A 17,906-nucleotide genomic window follows, 5' to 3' on the forward strand; every position below is an offset into this window, starting at 1 on the left:
GTTTAGTAGTGCGCTCTGAGACTAGTTGCACTGTTTAGGAGCACCAGATGTTTATGCCTGTAAACTCTGACTTTCTTCTATATATACTTTCTTATAGAATAACCTAAATTGAGAGATTATTTTATCCGGGTCTTATATTGAATTATCACGTTCATCTTTTATTTCTGCTATGCTGTTTGTTACTTATAACTCTAGCTTATATATGATAGCAATCGACCAGTTGACTCCCTATATTCTAGGTCCATGCCCTTTTGTGCTATAAATTGGGCAGCTGCTTTCCTTCTTAGTTCTGATCAGAATTCGTCCCATTGTCCCAACGAGCACTGATAAATCCTACCAACTTCATTATGAGTCAACCCCTGCACTGCTGCTGCATGTGCTCTTTCCAAATTGTATGCCGCTGAAAGTTTTTCTTTCTCTGGCTTTATCCTGTGCATCTTATCTGCAGTGCATCCCATACTATGTTTACTGCCGCTAACCCTAGGTTGACATGAAGAAATTCAGTCCTACATTGTTTAATATACATTTTAAAGGCATTATAAAATAAAAGTGGACCCCTAATTGGGAGCTAAACCTGATTTAAACTCCTCAATCTGATAGTGGCAGAGATTAAGGGCCTCATTACAACCTCGGCGGTCTTTCAAAAAGACCGCCGAGGCTGAGGGAGCCAGAATACCGCCATTGCCGGCGGTATTCCTGGCTCCCTATTATGACTTTTCCGCTGGGCCAGTGGACGGTAACAGTGTTACCGTCCACTGGCCAGCGGAAAAGTCACATCAACATTGCTGCCGGCTCGTAATAGAGCCGGCGGCAATAATGATGTGCAGCGGGTGCAGTAGCACCCGTCGCACATTTCACTGCCCAAAATTTGGGCTGTGAATTGCGCGACGGGGCTATGCCTGGGGGCCCCTGCACTGCCCATGCCAAGTGCATGGGCAGTGCAGGGGCCCCCAGGGGCACCCCAAGTCCCCTTACCGCCAGCCTTTCCATGGCGGTGTTTACCGCCACGGACAGGCTGGCGGTCGGGGACTCATAATCCCCAGGGCAGCGGTGCTTGCCCTGGGGATTATGCTGGAGGGGCCGGCGGTATGGCCGTGGCTATTGCGCCACGGTCATAATAGCTGGCGGAACACCGCCAGCCTGTTGGCGGTGTTACCGCCAGCTTACCGCCGGCCACCAGGGTCGTAATGACCCCCTAACATTCAGAATCTCTTTGTTAATTAGAAATACATACAATTGATGGTCATTGTATCATCTAAGATGGACATGTAGCTCAGCATCAAGATTGTGCCCCCAAGGAGATTCAGAGCCTAGTAATAGAATCATCTTCGATTCCATTTGTCTGAGCTCTAATGTTCTATCCCCGGCTATGGGATTACTTTTGATGGATTTGATACCATAAAAAGATAATGTGCTAGAGTCTCCTTTGTGTATATCCCAAAAATGTTTAGCCAAGGGATAAATTCTATCTTGATTTTTTTATAGCTCTAAAATGTTGTAGGAATCTGACTTTTAGCTTGTGTATAGAGCTCCCAATGTATTTTTTATGACACCCATATTCAATAATGTAAATCACAAATTACGTGTCGCATGTGATTCGGTCTTTAATCTCACAGTAGCGACCGTCAAAAGTTTGATATTTTTGCATATTATGTGCATACTTACAAGCCTTACAATGGCCACATTTCCAAAATCCAAAACTTTTTTGGCTCAGCCAGGATGTGTTAACTTTCATCGAAAAATAACTTCTGGTCAGATGATCCCCCAGTGAGCGAGCTTTACGGAAAGTTATGGACGGATGTGCACCTATACTGTCCCTAATAATGGGGTCATTCTGTAGGATGTGCCAATTTTTTTGAAGTATAGTTCTCAATGAATCATGTTGTTGATTATACTGGAAAAATATTCTGGGTGATGATTGTTTCAGCTCACTGTTAGTTACTACGTTGTTAAAAAATATCTCATCTCTACTCTTGTTTTTGACTCTGTTCTGTGCATCCATCAAAATTTTAAGAGGATAACCTCTATTTAAGAATCTATTCATCATTATCCTGGCTTCCAAATCATATCTGCTCTCGTCTGAGCATATTCTGCGAGCCCGCAGTAACTGGCTGTACGGTTTACTCCATTTCAATGCCATGGGATGCCCACTATTGGCATCTAATATGGAGTTACAAGCCGTGGGTTTGCGATATATGGTGGTCTCTAGATGATCATTTTCCACTTTCAGTAGAACGTCTAAAAATTCACTAGTTTCTCTACTGAAAGTGGCTTCCAAATAGATGTTAAATTGGTTATTGTTTAATATGTTTACCGCCGGCCGCCAGGGTCATAATGACCCCCTAAATGTTTTTGGGCCTAGCTCAGTTGAAATATCAGTTAAGAGTCTACCGGACATAAATATCCTATCTATGCAAGACTACTGCTTATGCCCACACAAATAATAGGTAAAGCTTACATCAAGAGAGTGTATATATACATATATATAAAATCTTTCTGTGTGGCAATGCTGCTACCTGCAGTATCTTTCCTAGGATCTGAATGTAATTGAAATCTCCATGGAGATTGAATTCCATTTTACAGTCCAAAAGTTCAATCGCAAGAACTTCCTTTGTGCTAGGATAAACCCTTGTTCGGTACAAATACCCTACAAATTTTGACTTTCATCGCTGCAGCTTGTACCTGTGCAATGGCCCCTCTGCCCAGTGAAATAGCTTTAGTTCTTAGCACTCTAGCGGTTTCTCCAATTTTACCAAGGATAGCCACCCCTCTTATTAACCTTTGTTGTGTTGTATGAGCAGTTAAATGATAACCAAATTGTTTTAGCCAGGTCATATCGTTGTAGGCAGTTTGGGTTTCTCTAAAACATATTAGATCTCCCTTATACCCCAATCGCCTTTGTTTTGTCAGCATGTGCTTCTGAGGACTACTCACTCCACAACATTCCACAAAATGATCTTTAAATCTAGCTTTTAAGATTCTTCAGCCCTATTCCTTATAGCTTGAATCACCTGACCTGCAATATATGGTTATTTGACATTGACTTTGTGATCCCATTTCAAATCATTTTTACAACCCAGATTAGCTATTTAGCCATTTTGTTCCATGCTTTCCTCATCTATTTCATTTGTTTATTGCCCCTTAGTACCTACCCTATCCCCCCCCATCAGACATATACTTACAACCCAGATTAGCTATTTAGTCATTTTGTTCCATGCTTTCCTCCTCTCCTCCATTTGTTTTATTGCTCCTTAGTACCTATCCTATTCCCCACATTTGATGTATTCTGTCAATCCATACAGTTTTACATTTTGACAGGGAAATCAACCTCATGCCTGCAGGTATCTCCCACATAATGGCAATTGAGCCAGTTTCATCCTTCCACCTCCAACCACGCACCAGACTAGCATGCTCCGAATCCTAGCGTAATTCAAAACAAAACAAACTGTTAGATACAACTGACTGAAACAACTTCACCTATTACAAAACATTGTCCAGGTCATAAATCCATCATTGTAGATTGATTGAATCTGTTATGTCCATTGTGCCTCTTAGTCTTGTCTGACCCGAAACCACCCAAGAGCCTACATTTATTTAATTTTCCATAACTACTATTTCTTGTCACTCAGGGCACTACTCGTGCTGCTTTTAATCTCACACTGCAGTTTTTCAATAAATCCTGAGTGTTTATTTTATTGTTGATAAAATGTCTGTCTCTTCCACATAATGTTCAATCTTCTAGGTTCTTGAAGATAGACAGTTCCTCCAATTTCTTGAAATGGTGCTATAAACTTCTGAAGTTGCTTTTCCACTGTTGGCCCACAAGCATAAGAAAGGGCAAAGAAGGATACAGTCCCAGCTGTAACAGGGGCAGTGAGTTTAGCTTTGCGAAATATTTCTGGTCCCAGAATGAAATTCCCTGTGTACACCAGTATTGCTGTAGGTTTTTCACTGCCCTGTAACTGAAAAGACTTTTGTAGAAGATATCTGTCTGACCACTGTATTTGGGAATCAAAATCCCAGTCCAATAAATCTGGTAAAACCTTCTCAGCAAGGTTCACAAAACATTTGCATACATCCTTGCCTTCCAGTTCTTCTTATATGCCCAAAATGCAGATATTGTTGCACTGCTATTGATTTGCTAGATCTTTTGATTTTTCTTTAAGTGCTTGGAGCTTTACTTCCTGATACAGTGTTACCTCCATAATGCTTGCATTCAATTCTTACATTTCAGTAATTCATGTTTCCAACTCCTGTATGTTGTCAATATGGTCATACATCACTTGTACACAGAATTGTGTCTTCATCAGCTATTGATATATTTCTAAAAGGTGGGTTTGCAAGTGTTCTTCTCTAATGATACCATATGTGCTGCTGTAATCACTTGTTTGCTAGGACCAGCACTCATCTGTCCTCTTTAATCGCTGTTGCAGTCTGTTGTTGAGCATCCGCCCTGGTCTGTCTATGGCAGCCATATCCACTCTGCTATGCACTTTGAGAGGCACATTAGGTGTTTTATTGATGGATGTGCCAGGACCAGCCTGTGAAAAGTTATTTGTTCTAATCAAAGGCTTATCACTGTTTCACCCCATAGTCATACTTAGACCACTCTTTGTCCCCTTTCCAAGTGATGTCATACCTGATTTTGAAGTGCCCCTTCTTAATGTGCTATGTTCTTTCTGCTTTCGTTCCACAGCTGCGGCTATAATTGCAGGACCAATTTCAATTTGAACACCACTCTGAGTTATTCAGGGTGCGGGGGAAGGGTGACTGTAGATTGGGTATATCAGCTTGTATCTGATACATTAAAGGATGAATGCAATAGACAAGCAGAAAAATGGTCTTACACAGTTGGACGATCACTAAATTAGAAAGACGTTGAGACTTCAGTCAGAAAGAAATACACTGTACTCATATGTATGAATCTGCTAATCCACCAGTTCAAGGTGATTAAAGAGCTTGCTATAGAACAAATAAGCTGAATACATTTAAGGCACTTGATCATTCTAGATGTCTATGATGTAATTCTTAGGAGGCAGATGACATACACATGTTCATTTAGTAGAATTCTGGACCGTAACTGAAAATATATCGTCAAGTATTTTGCAGAATAACATACAATTAACAAAACAATGTATAGTGCTGGGTACATATAGTAACAGTCAGAGGAAATACAGGGAAATTGTTTTTATTGTAGATTGTGTATTTCCCGTAATGGAGAGAAAAAATCCTCGATGAGTCATACAATGGTGGAAAAGACATTAGCACTGTTATCAGTTTGAGAGGTATGTTAATGACCCGAAGACCAAGAAGGTTTGGGGAAAAATGTCATAAAATCTGTATATGCACAGCTTGTGCAGTGTGTTTTCACTCTTGCTCACTGAAGGATGGGTACATACCATGGGGGAGTGAGGAACCCGAATGATAAGATGTACCAGGCTGAGAATGTTTATGGTAAGGCAGGGAACAGCTCGGTCTTGGAATAACACCGTGAGAGTCAGCCAGTTTCACACGTGCTCCTTTCCAACACTGACCTGGTGCAGCCAGCGTTTCAACAACAACTAACTCGATGGGAGGGGTGGTTTCTGAAATTCTCCTCTCCAGTTTGTTTAAAGCATATAAGGGGAGGATGCTTGGCCACCAGATTAGAAGGAACTCATTCTGAGGGGGGGGGGGGACGCCTTGCTCAGAATCCTATGTGGTTGAAAAAACTCCCTGTCTCAGTTGTGAGGCTAGCAAACAAAGGGATGATGTTGTCAAGTCCCATGGTGTTGCATTTTTAATTCTTATTTTTAGCTTTGCATTGTGAGTGTGTAATACATATATATATGTGTGCTGTGATCATTTTCAAAGTTGCACATGTGTTTCTGAATCTGATATAAAAGCTCACATTATTTTTGTCTGTGCATGAGACTTGAGAAGCGTCTTAATAAAATAATTATTCAGACTGAGTGCTGCATTCTTGGCATTCCTTTCATTTCATCTCAGTCTGTAGTAAAGCAGAACAGGGTGCCATCACATTTTTGCATTTCTAGTCCTGGTCTCTCTCTTAACATACCGTTACTCAAGGGAAAGTTATTACACAGAGAAGTGTAGGAAAACTCACTAGATTCAGGTAGTGACTGTGTAAGTAATTTATCACATGGTTTTACATATGAGTGGGGATTTGCCCTCCATCAGCCCCAGTTAGCCAGTTTATCACTCATATTTTAAATACAGAGGGGCATATTTATGACTGGGTCGCGTCTCATGCAACGCATGCCCAAAAAGTAATTAATCATGCCATGCAAGGCCACCTTGTGTGTCTACGAGTGGCTTGATAAATTTAGAGTAATGCAACGCAGCACAAATCGCTGCATTACTCTGCCCCAGTGAAGCATTATGTGGGTGTTGTGTGGGTGTTCCCACGCAGCATATGGATTTTGATGGATTCCTCAGATTTACCAAAAGTGGTAGACCTGGGAATGCGCCAGAATGCTACGCTTTCCCAGATGAGGCATAACCAGGAAGAAACACCAATTATATACCTGTTTGATCTGCAAAGGACCTCCCTAAAATAGATTTCTCTGTCTTTTTAATAATCGAAAGTGTAATTTTTAAACCAAAACAGTCATCTTCTCCCACCTCCAAAGAAAATCTGATCTGGTCTCCCATATATATAGGATGTTATACTACTGAACATAGTACACACTGAATTCTCAATAGAGACAGAAATGTGAATACCATGTGGGAACTATCTTCGCCACAATTGTCCTTGGACACCATGTCAGTTTTACAAATGCGAATAATGGGAGACATAAATATACGGGGCTTTTAAAGAGGAGGACGGAACCCTGCAACATATCCTGCCAGTTGCACTGTGCAACCTTTGTGAACCAATGTAATGTCAGATACCAACCAGATCTATGGCTCAAAGAAACTCTTTAAACCAATATGAGCGTTTTAATGTTTGTTCTGATAGAGGTGATCTCTGTTTACAGGACTAACATATACTCTTGCTGGACCTTTTAATTTCCTTTGGAGCAGAATTTGTTTTATTTTTATAGAAGGACTACAGTGCATTCTTGTCTCATGTGGAGGCCTACACATACCGTTTAATAATATGTTATAACTTGATTGGAATCTTGTTTTATAGAAGATTGCACAAGTTTGTTAGGTTATGATTCAGACTTGATAGTTTGTACAGAATGTGAAATGTATTTAATTACATTAATTTTATTAGTTGATATTACTGGATGATCGGGAAGATTTGTTATATGTTTGCAACTTTCTGTTACATTGACCTTCCAACCCGTGGCAACTTATTTTATAGGGCATTCTAATTTTTTCTTTTCTTTATCTCTTTTTCACATCTATCTTAAGATAACCTACAGGGAGTGCAGAATTATTAGGCAAGTTGTATTTTTGAGGATTAACTTTATTATTGAACAACAACCATGTTCTCAATGAACCCAAAAAACTCATTAATATCAAAGCTGAATATTTTTGGAAGTAGTTTTTAGTTTGTTTTTAGTTTTAGCTATGTTAGGGGGATATCTGTGTGTGCAGGTGACTATTACTGTGCATAATTATTAGGCAACTTAACAAAAAACAAATATATACCCATTTCAATTATTTATTATTACCAGTGAAACCAATATAACATCTCAACATTCACAAATATACATTTCTGACATTCAAAAACAAAACAAAAACAAATCAGTGACCAATATAGCCACCTTTCTTTGCAAGGACACTCAAAAGCCTGCCATCCATGGATTCTGTCAGTGTTTTGATCTGTTCACCATCAACATTGCGTGCAGCAGCAACCACAGCCTCCCAGACACTGTTCAGAGAGGTGTACTGTTTTCCCTCCTTGTAAATCTCACATTTGATGATGGACCACAGGTTCTCAATGGGGTTCAGATCAGGTGAACAAGGAGGCCATGTCATTAGATTTCCTTCTTTTATACCCTTTCTTGCCAGCCACGCTGTGGAGTACTTGGACGCGTGTGATGGAGCATTGTCCTGCATGAAAATCATGTTTTTCTTGAAGGATGCAGACTTCTTCCTGTACCACTGCTTGAAGAAGGTGTCTTCCAGGAACTGGCAGTAGGACTGGGAGTTGAGCTTGACTCCATCCTCAACCCGAAAAGGCCCCACAATCTCATCTTTGATGATACCAGCCCAAACCAGTACTCCACCTCCACCTTGCTGGCGTTTGAGTCGGACTGGAGCTCTCTGCCCTTTACCAATCCAGCCACGGGCCCATCCATCTGGCCCATCAAAACTCACTCTCATTTCATCAGTCCATAAACCTTAGAAAAATCAGTCTTGAGATATTTCTTGGCCCAGTCTTGACGTTTCAGCTTGTGTGTCTTGTTCAGTGGTGGTCGTCTTTCAGCCTTTCTTACCTTGGCCATGTCTCTGAGTATTGCACACCTTGTGCTTTTGGGCACTCCAGTGATGTTGCAGCTCTGAAATATGGCCAAACTGGTGGCAAGTGGCATCGTGGCAGCTGCACGCTTGACTTTTCTCAGTTCATGGGCAGTTATTTAGCGCCTTGGTTTTTCCACACGCTTCTTGCCACCCTGTTGACTATTTTTAATGAAACGCTTGATTGTTCGATGATCACGCTTCAGAAGCTTTGCAATTTTAAGAGTGCTGCATCCCTCTGCAAGATATCTCACTATTTTTGACTTTTCTGAGCCTGTCAAGTCCTTCTTTTGACCCATTTTGCCAAAGGAAAGGAAGTTGCCTAATAATTATGCACACCTGATATAGGGTGTTGATGTCATTAGACCACACCCCTTCTCATTACAGAGATGCACATCACCTAATATGCTTAATTGGTAGTAGGCTTTCGAGCCTATACAGCTTGGAGTAAGACAACATGCATAAAGAGGATGATGTGGTCAAAATACTCATTTGCCTAATAATTCTGCACTCCCTGTATTGTGCCTTATTTATATGAAGCTGTAGTAGTTGCTGTTGCCTCATTTTTATGTCCTCTTTAAAATCATGTTTAATTTATCAATTGTGTATGTTTCATGGATATAATAGATATTTGTCAGATACTGAGTAGCGGAAATCATTCCCGACTCCATCATGGTAATAATGATTTACATCCGACTGTAATGATGATCATGTTGTAAATGATGGTTCGTACGGTTTCGTGCTGTTTTGAAGAAAACCTCTTTTGAACAAAAAAGACAGGCACTGTTCAATTGAATGAGGTTTAGGCTATGGAAGTGCAAGTACCATAAGCTGTTGTGCACTCTCGTTGGCATGGTGAGGTTTATTGAGAATGTTTTTCCCATCGCAGCTCTAAGCCAGATCCTGTGTTCCCCCACTGGTTCCGCAAAGGCAGACATAATGTAGGGTTCTTGAAGAGAAGTCCTAGCTGGAAATTACCCGTTGTGGAGGTAGCTTAGTGCAAAGGTTCCACTGATGCCACCATCGTGAACGCCATTCTCTATCACAGGCATGTTATCAAATGGGTTAAAAAACTGATTTGCAGAAGTAAATGAAGTATGAGTGAGTTTGCATTTATTTGATGCTTTGTACACATTCAGAGTTTGGCTTTATTGCTTTCAGCACAAATGTTCTATATGGGGTTTTGTTTCTGTTCTTTTGTTTTTTAAAAGCTCAAATTTGGTTTTACTGTCTCCACCTTCACAGGTTGTTTGCAACTGTCCTCGATCTTCTGAGAGGCGGGTATTATCCCTGTTACAACAGTGCATCTTAATTTTACTTGCTATGGTCATAACTCGTTGGTTTAGTTATCTGTGCTACCACTAGATTCGGCTTTGCTGAAATTGATGTCCCTGTACAGACACAAAATTGGATGTTTTTATGCACTATTAGCGACAGACATTCAGATAAACAGTTAACAATTCCATAAGGGGTTGTGCTTTTTTCCAGGCTCCGCATAATTAAACAAATGCTTTTAATGCCATTGGCACATTTTGCTATTTATAATTTCGGAGTTTTTCATGATTATACCCTTCCCACAATTTTATGTCATCAAAAAATGATTTAGATTTTATATTCGACTCTGATGTAGCCTTCAGCATTGTTAACTGGTTAAAAAGTCAAAGTGAATGCATAATTAGGAAGACATTCTCCCAGATGTACTGTGACTGCCAGTTAAGTCAGGCCTTTCCATAGTGCTGTCCTCGATGATTGATTTAGCTCAGTCTGTCTCTATGATATGAGACGAGATGTGAAGCAGATGCCCAGCTTCACAAAATATGTCTAAATTAAAGTTCAGGCATGGCGAATTACTTGGGTGAGGACCATTAACCGATCACTAAAAGGAATTCCCTTTGTGTTTCATTTGAGGAGGGTGAAGTTATTATGTGTGATGCAAGGCTGTTGTGGTTCTCTTACATGAAGCTGGGATATTGGTTATATTGGCATACACAGATGGTCTGTGATTGCTACTGGACCCTAAATGTTCCCATGGAGGCAGCTTAGCAGTCTTTGACAGAGGGTAACAATGATAAGTCCCTATTTTTCAGTGAAGAGAAATTCATAATGCTTATTTTGCCTAAATGGTATTCGTCCTTAAGGAAGAACTAGTAGTAAGGTATCTTAAATCTTAAATGTGTATTTTTAAACATCTCTGCGTTTTAGAGAGCTCTGCTCATATGGGTAATACTTATATAAATAGCTTAAAATGTTGAACCAATGGTTTAGACCCCCAATAATAATCCCAGTTTAATTATGTGGGTTTTAGGGACTGATGTGTATAATGATCTCATTGAACTGGAGATATTTTCTGGAGCTGTAATTTTCTTTCTGCAGTCCTACATCCTAGCCCAGTCAAGTCTCAGGCCTTACAAGGAAGAAGAGGAGCTGCTGCTTGGAGCCGTTTGTTCTGACCCATTGAGCCAAGCCATTGCCTGCGAAGGCCTGTGTTGCCTGTGCTTGGCAGTCCCCCCCCCCCCCCCCCCCCCCCCCCCCCCCGGCTGCTCCCCCGAATCCAAGTTAAGGGGTCTTGTGGGCAGTGAGTGGCACAGGCAGCATGTGCCAAGCGTCGAGTCCCTTCTTCGGCATTAACCAACCCCGCCTCGCCAGCACGGCTGCCAGTGTGCTGCAGAGGGGAATGGCTTCGGCCTGGCCCCACGCACCACACGTGCCTTGTCTGTGCTTTACTTGCCCTGTACCTCTACCGGATTGCTGGACTGATGCTCCGACTGCATCAGTGACTGACCAGTGGTGCCTCGGGGGAGCAGGACAGACACAGAGGCTATACCTTACCACAGAAGGAAGGAAGGAAGGAAGGTAGGTAGTGGGGGGAGCGGGGGGAGTGAGACAGAGAGTTGTGCAGTGTCTGCCAGCAACAGTTGTGCAAGGGTGTGTCCCCTGCCGCCAAGTCGCTTCAAAGGCTCCCGCCGGCCTGAGAACAAGCGAGGCTCGGGGTAGAGTTGATAGAAGATGGATTATCCGACGGCACTCACCTTATTTGATACCCCAGCCACAGGGCCACCTTGCAAGGCATCTAGACAAGGAGTAAGTGTGGGGGTGAGCTGTGCCAACCCAAGCGTACAAAACGTGGAACTACGTGCCAACGCTCCCCTCTGTTGCCCTCAGGCAATGCGCTAGGTTGCAGGACTTTTCCCCTGCTGTATGGAAGTGTCCAGCGCTAGGTTGGTGCGGTTTGTACATGCAGAGATTTGCCAACAGTGCCATTGAGCCACTTCCACCAGAACCGCAGATCCCCGCAGTGCCACTCACAACATACTCATATCGTAACAAGAAGCGGCTCCTCTCATTGAAGCAAATAAAGGAAGCTGCGCCAAAGAAGGTACCCACAGGCCCCAAACGTGTCCCCTTTAGGAGCTAAGGCAGAACAAAGAAGGAGCCTTCAGCCCCAAAAAGGCCCAGAAAGAACAAGCTGGGTAGTGTGGGACCCACCTACAAGTCAGAGGATTCACCCAAGTCAGCCCAAGAATCAACCCAATAGTTTTTCCCCTCCATCTAAATCTGCCAAGTTTTCTATGTTTGGATCCGCCCTCACGATGACCCCCAACAGCTCCAACCCAACCTTTAGCCCATGACCAAATCCCGACCTTGTCAATGGATGTTAGCAGACTGGTTGGCACCCCTCGCTCCCTTGTGGCAACCCTTCTGGACTTTTTCAAAAAGCCACCCTTTACAGACATCACCACAGGAGCTGAGGGTGGCCCTAAACTTACTACATTCTGGGGCAGCTGGAGGAGAGACAGTCGCTGTTCAAATTTAAGGCAACAGTACACCCGCCTCTGATAACAAAACTTTTTTTGGTCTGGGATGAGCTCTGCAGCAGCCCGGCGATGGAGGACCCCGGTGTGCAACTGGAACAGCTCAAGATAGTAGCAGTGGAGTCAACACCCATAACGGTCAATCAGCAGACCAGTCAACAGTATCCCTCTTGGGTGGTTACAATCAACCACAACTTTCTACAATTAGCCTCGCCATCTGGTCTCCCGTCTGTCTACCTAGAATCCACTCTTCCAATCAAGGAGCCCAGTTCACAGAACGATCAAGGCTCTCAAACTGGGGACCACATCTTCCAGCAAGAAACACACAACCTGCCTCAACGTTGGGGACACACACGGGCTGCATTATCAGCCCTCCTGTGCCACTGATATCCCCAGTCCACCAGCCACCCAATGGGCTAGGACTCAGACGGGGAATATATTACTTTTGCCCACTAAGCCACCCAACTTGGGTAGTACAGGGGATCCCATCCAAGAACTTGGTGGCGCAGAACCAAATGACCAGTCCCTTCTGGAGTTGTCTCTCTTCCTCATGGAGTCCGCACAGAATTCTAAACCAGAAGGAAAAAACAGCTCTGACAAGACTTCAGCCTGTTCATGGGCAATGTTGCCACAATTGTTGCAAACACTCCAAGCGACCATTTCAGCCTTAAACTACCATTCTGACAAATTGGATGTACAAGTTGATCTCTTGAACTCTTTACTGTGTTTACGGCAGCAATAGATAACAAGCTGGACAATTTAAACAAACTAATTTTAAGAGCACAAACAACCACTAACTTTGTTCTGTCTGCTGCTGTTCCTCCACCAAAAACAACTTGCCCTCATTCTGATGTTTCTCAACACTGTTTTGGATGAAATTAAGCGATTGCCCAGTATCCCTGGTAGTTGACCGCAACCTAACATGTAGCCTCTAAGCTGTTGGCCCGGAACCATGGCTCAGTGGCCCTGGAAGACAGTTGCACTGCCGATCTGCAACAGCCCTGCCACTACAGCAACATCAGCAGTGGCACCAACTCCATCACTCCAGGCTGGAGGCCAGCCCTCAACTGTCAAACCAGCCCACAGGAATCTTGTTACTGCCGATCTTCAAACACCTCGCCCACTAAGCAAGAGGGAAAAGAAAAGACTCCAGAAACAACGAAACAAACAGGTGGTAAAACCACCTTTGCACCTCATAAATTGTTCCCACTGCTCATGAATAAGTTCACAGCGCATTCCCGAGGTAACGGAGAGCAGAGCATCACTCAACAATCCCTCTATACCACTATCAGTAAAGAACCTGCTAGACTGAATGAGGAATAGAGTGCATTCCACAAGTCTCTGCATGCTCTTTCACAGGACCTTTCAAACGGACCATTAGTGGCCATTCCTGCTGTGTCACAAAATCCACCAGAAGCTCAGCAGAACCAATTGCCCAGCAGCAAGGCGTAGATTCAGAAGTGAGGACGTCTGTTAGAAGCGCTCTAATGAAAGAGTGAGTGCAGTACACTGTCCATGTAAACTCATGTTCCGGATCTCTGACAGTGGAATGGTGGATCCTCTGCAATCAATTTGTTTGCTAAATTCCAATAGGCAGTCCATCAGCACTTTCGCCCAAAACCAAGTGTCATTTCGGCACATACACAGGCCCTAAATAAAGCACATAACAAGGCCCTGAGAGATGCTCAGAAGAAACCAGGGGCCTTAGAGCTAGCCACTGCATTCAAACTGGCACTGAAAAGCTACAGGCAATAATATGTAAAGAGACAAAATCTACTCCAACATTTTTTGGTCCATTTTCTTATGTGCAAGAATGCAGCACAGTTTCAAAAACTTCTGGGCCCTGGTGAACAACCAAATGAACAGAAGCCATGGTTTTGGCAGTGCGAACATCACAGAATCAGAAAGGTCCACGTTTCTTATGAGACATTTCTTAGCAACTGAAGGTAAAGACCGCTCTTTTGTCTGTTGTACAGCAAGTCCATCTGCAAATCCCACTAAGTATCTGTGTCAAGTTCAGGACCATCAGGCCTCTTCTGCTTCAGATATACATCCTCTACAAAGCAGGTTGGATTGTGTAATATCGATGGCAAGAACAGATGGGACACATCAGGGCTCAATGACTTGCCACTGACTCTTTTAAAATTGAACACTATGCTTTGAGCCAGGTGGCTAACCAAGTTATTTGATTATTGCAGGCTGCGTTCAACCATACCCAATTTGTGGCGTGGGCTAATAATCTATCCCATCTACAAAGGGGGCTCCCGATCAGACCCCAGTAAGTACAGGCTGATCATGCTACTCAACAACGAGGCCCAGTATTGTGCCAGCCTGCTCTTGGAGAACTTGAAACAGTGGGTGGAGCTGAATGGGCTCATCCTAAAAAATCAAACAGGTTTCACAGCGAAGTCTGGTACACAAACCTGCTAGCTATATCAATTATGATGGACAAGGCAAATTCCTCACACTCACTGCTACATTGCTGCTTTGTGGACTTTGTGGACTTCAATGGGGCATTCGACCGTGTACAGAGAGGAGCGCTCTGGGCCAAACTAAAAAAAAAAGTGGATAATCCCATCAAACTCCTGGAGTCCATAATTCAGCTGCATCCCAACACCTAGATCTGAATCAAGTTAAGGGATGACTCTCACTTGTCCAGGAAAATTCCAGCATCACACGGTGTCAAACAGGAATGTGTGTTAGCCCCCTTACCTTTCAATCTGTTTATTGCGGATCTTCCATAAATTGTAGACTCAGTCAATTGTCATCCTCAAGGATTGGCGGAGATGAGATTAGCAACCTCCTGTATGCTGACCATCCTGCTCTATTCAGCCTCACAACGGTAGGTTTGCAACACTTGCTTACCCAGCTGCACACCTACACAATCACCAACAACATGGAGGTTAACATGAAGAAGACAAAGGTAGTCACATTTGGTAGGAAATGGTACCAGGGGGGCCGCTGGACATACAACAGTAACAAGATCATGGAGGACCAGTCGTACAAGTATCTGGGGGTACAAATCGTAACGGAGGCCATGGCCTTTCAAGTGACCCTATCTAAACTTTAAAAATCGTTATTAGGGCCAAGTTTTATCCTCACTGCTGGAAGCCATTCGAGCAAAGGTCTCTCCCACATTAACTAATGGTATAGGAATACTTTTGAGCAAGGACAGCAGCTTACTGAACAAGCTCATCACACGATTTATAAATGCGTTCTAGGGTTGCTCAAGTCTTCATCCACCGCTCAGATCAGGTTGAAACTTGGCCTTCTTGACCAACGAGCTGTGGGCACCAGAGCTTTTCTTAATCTGTGCCACAAGCTGCGGGGCCAGTGCGGGTTCGCTTGAGGCCCTGTTATGGACCAAGATAAGCGCCAGGGGGCCTGGTGGATCACACCACCAATTCTTAAAGGACTGTGAGCAGGTTCTGACTGCGAACAAAATCCGGGGCATAAATCCGAGGCAATCTGCATTTGAACTGAGTACTAAAAACATGTTTGTCTCTGGTCCTGCCATTCAGACAGGGCTATACTAGCCAAACGCAAGAATGAATGGGCAGTCATCAACTCATACCAGCCTGCATACCTCTCCCCATACCTCGCATGCAGGTATTCCAATCAGCTGGAGCTAAGGTTCATGACTCTCAGGCTGGGCGAGTGGCTATTTTTAAAGCATCTAGCTTGCTGAATCAAATGCAGGGTCTGCAGCCAGTGTGACGAGTCCTTAGTGCGTGTCCTGTGCCTTGCCCCAGCTCTTTTGTAGGAACGTAAAACTAGACTCTGAGCCGAGTGGAACAGTCTGGGGGTTCGAACCTGCGGCAGGGCATCATAACAGCGCTTAATCCAGACAACACCGCCTTTAACATCCGGCTGAGCAAATGTGTCCTCCTTGCATACAAAAGGTTTAGGGGTCCAGGTGGCTCTGCGGAATCACCTATTATACCTCTCGGATGACGTGCCTCCGCCTGGGCCGTTACTCTTGCTCTGCACCAGAACTCTGAGCCTTTCCCTCATAGAAGCTACACTGAAGGCCGTCTTTGGTGTGCTCACCTATTGGCCTGAAGTGTGTCTTTGTGAAGGTGCAAGGCATAACCAGTTTTCCGCTTTTCGCCATTTTGGTGCTCAATAATGTTAATGTCGCTTATTTTTAATGAACAAATAGATGCTATTCTTAAGTACCTGCACTTTATTAGAGCGGCTGAATGTAATTAATTTGCTGTCAGCGCTTGAAGACACTTTTTTTTTTTTATCATTCTGCAGTTATGCTTTCATCACTTTCTTCTTCAGTTCTTTCATAATGTTGCAGTAGGTTGCTTTCTTTTATAATCCTAAACAGTTTTTATCAGTATTGCACACTGTAGAGGCACTAATTAACCACAAACAATAAAGATTACTGCAGTACTGGACATGTCTATCTATAACTGCTTGGGCGCTAATGTCTTTTTAACTTCTGAAAGATGAGCTGGGCTAAGTTGTCCTGCCTCTCATCAGCTCGCTAAAAGGGTGGTAATGCGCGTACAATGCTGATATGTATACGATAAATACTGAAACTAAGTCGTATTATTCTCTTCAACAACACAATAGCTTAAAATAACTTTACAAGATTATTACACGGTTTAACAATGATATTTTTTTTTCAGAAAATATTTTCAGAACCTGGAAGTCTTCCAATGGCGACAATCGGCAAACTACGAGAGACGTGTCGGTCTAAACTTCTTGCACAGGATAGCTTCCCCGGCTGATCGTGGTCATAGTTTCGCAATAACCACACATTCCTCCTGTTAATAATTGCACTGACTGATTCACAGTTTTTTGCGTTCATGACTGTTTTCAAGTACTTGACCAACGACTCTTGACTTTTAAGTGCTGTAAATTATTGTTACTTACTGTATTTCATTTTCACCTTAATTTAAACTGTCCAGAGTACCTAGAACCAGAGATTATGAATTGTAAATTAATAAGAGTTGTCTCAAATACTTCCTCAACTTAGATTATTTTCTTACTGATTACTTGGGATTTGAAATTAAAGGAGCCTTAACTATGAATAACTGTGTTATTTCCAATAAATTATTTATAAAAGTGTTCTTGGAATTAAACTTGCTAAATTTATTTAGGGTTCAGTGTCTGGATCTGCTTCACCTTTGAATCATTGTAACATAAGTTCTAAATCTGAATACAATTATCTTTTCGTCTTCATTTCGAGACTACTGCACAGTATCAATAGGTTCAACAAACTATGGGACTTTTCTAATGATTGTCCAACATATCACCTTTTTCACCTTTCACTCATGATGGCAGGTCTAATGGCTAAATAGACAAATGCATCAACTATAGGGGTGTGTTTGACATCATATTTTGAGGGTGAAATCGCAGCAGGACCACTCAGACTTTCATTCTCTGAGAGTCAGTAATGGGAGTACCATTGATGTGGGGTGACTTTAAAGGTCCTGTTCAATCGTGACTTCCATGACAACTTAGTTTGTCTTTCCAAACCAGATGGGTTTGTGAAAAGGCTGGTTCAAATCATATCTTCTAGACGCATTCCTGGAACTAGTAGACAGGATCATATCCCTCCAATCTTAAATTCCCTACAGAACTTCCAATCCAGAAACGTGTCCTATTCAACTCACTTGTTGTTTTCCTTCAGGTAATACATATTGCTTCCCCAGACAATAAGCC

At 42.8% G+C, this 17,906-nt stretch overlaps 1 protein-coding gene across 2 annotated transcripts in view; it reads left to right on the forward strand.

Annotated features, from left to right (window-relative positions):
- The window catches only part of GRTP1 (growth hormone regulated TBC protein 1), a 626,114-nt gene extending 608,805 nt beyond the window's left edge, over positions 1-17,309 (forward strand). For both annotated transcript variants that reach the window (XM_069204672.1, XM_069204671.1), the window contains exon 8: positions 16,868-17,309. In XM_069204672.1, coding sequence (XP_069060773.1) covers positions 16,868-16,969 — 102 coding nt within the window. In that variant the 3' untranslated portion in view covers positions 16,970-17,309. The remainder of the gene's footprint in view (positions 1-16,867) is intronic.
- Positions 17,310-17,906: the final 597 nt, after the last annotated feature.

The sequence above is a fragment of the Pleurodeles waltl genome, chromosome 8 (assembly GCF_031143425.1).
Source record: "Pleurodeles waltl isolate 20211129_DDA chromosome 8, aPleWal1.hap1.20221129, whole genome shotgun sequence".
NCBI classification, from domain to species: domain Eukaryota; kingdom Metazoa; phylum Chordata; class Amphibia; order Caudata; family Salamandridae; genus Pleurodeles; species Pleurodeles waltl.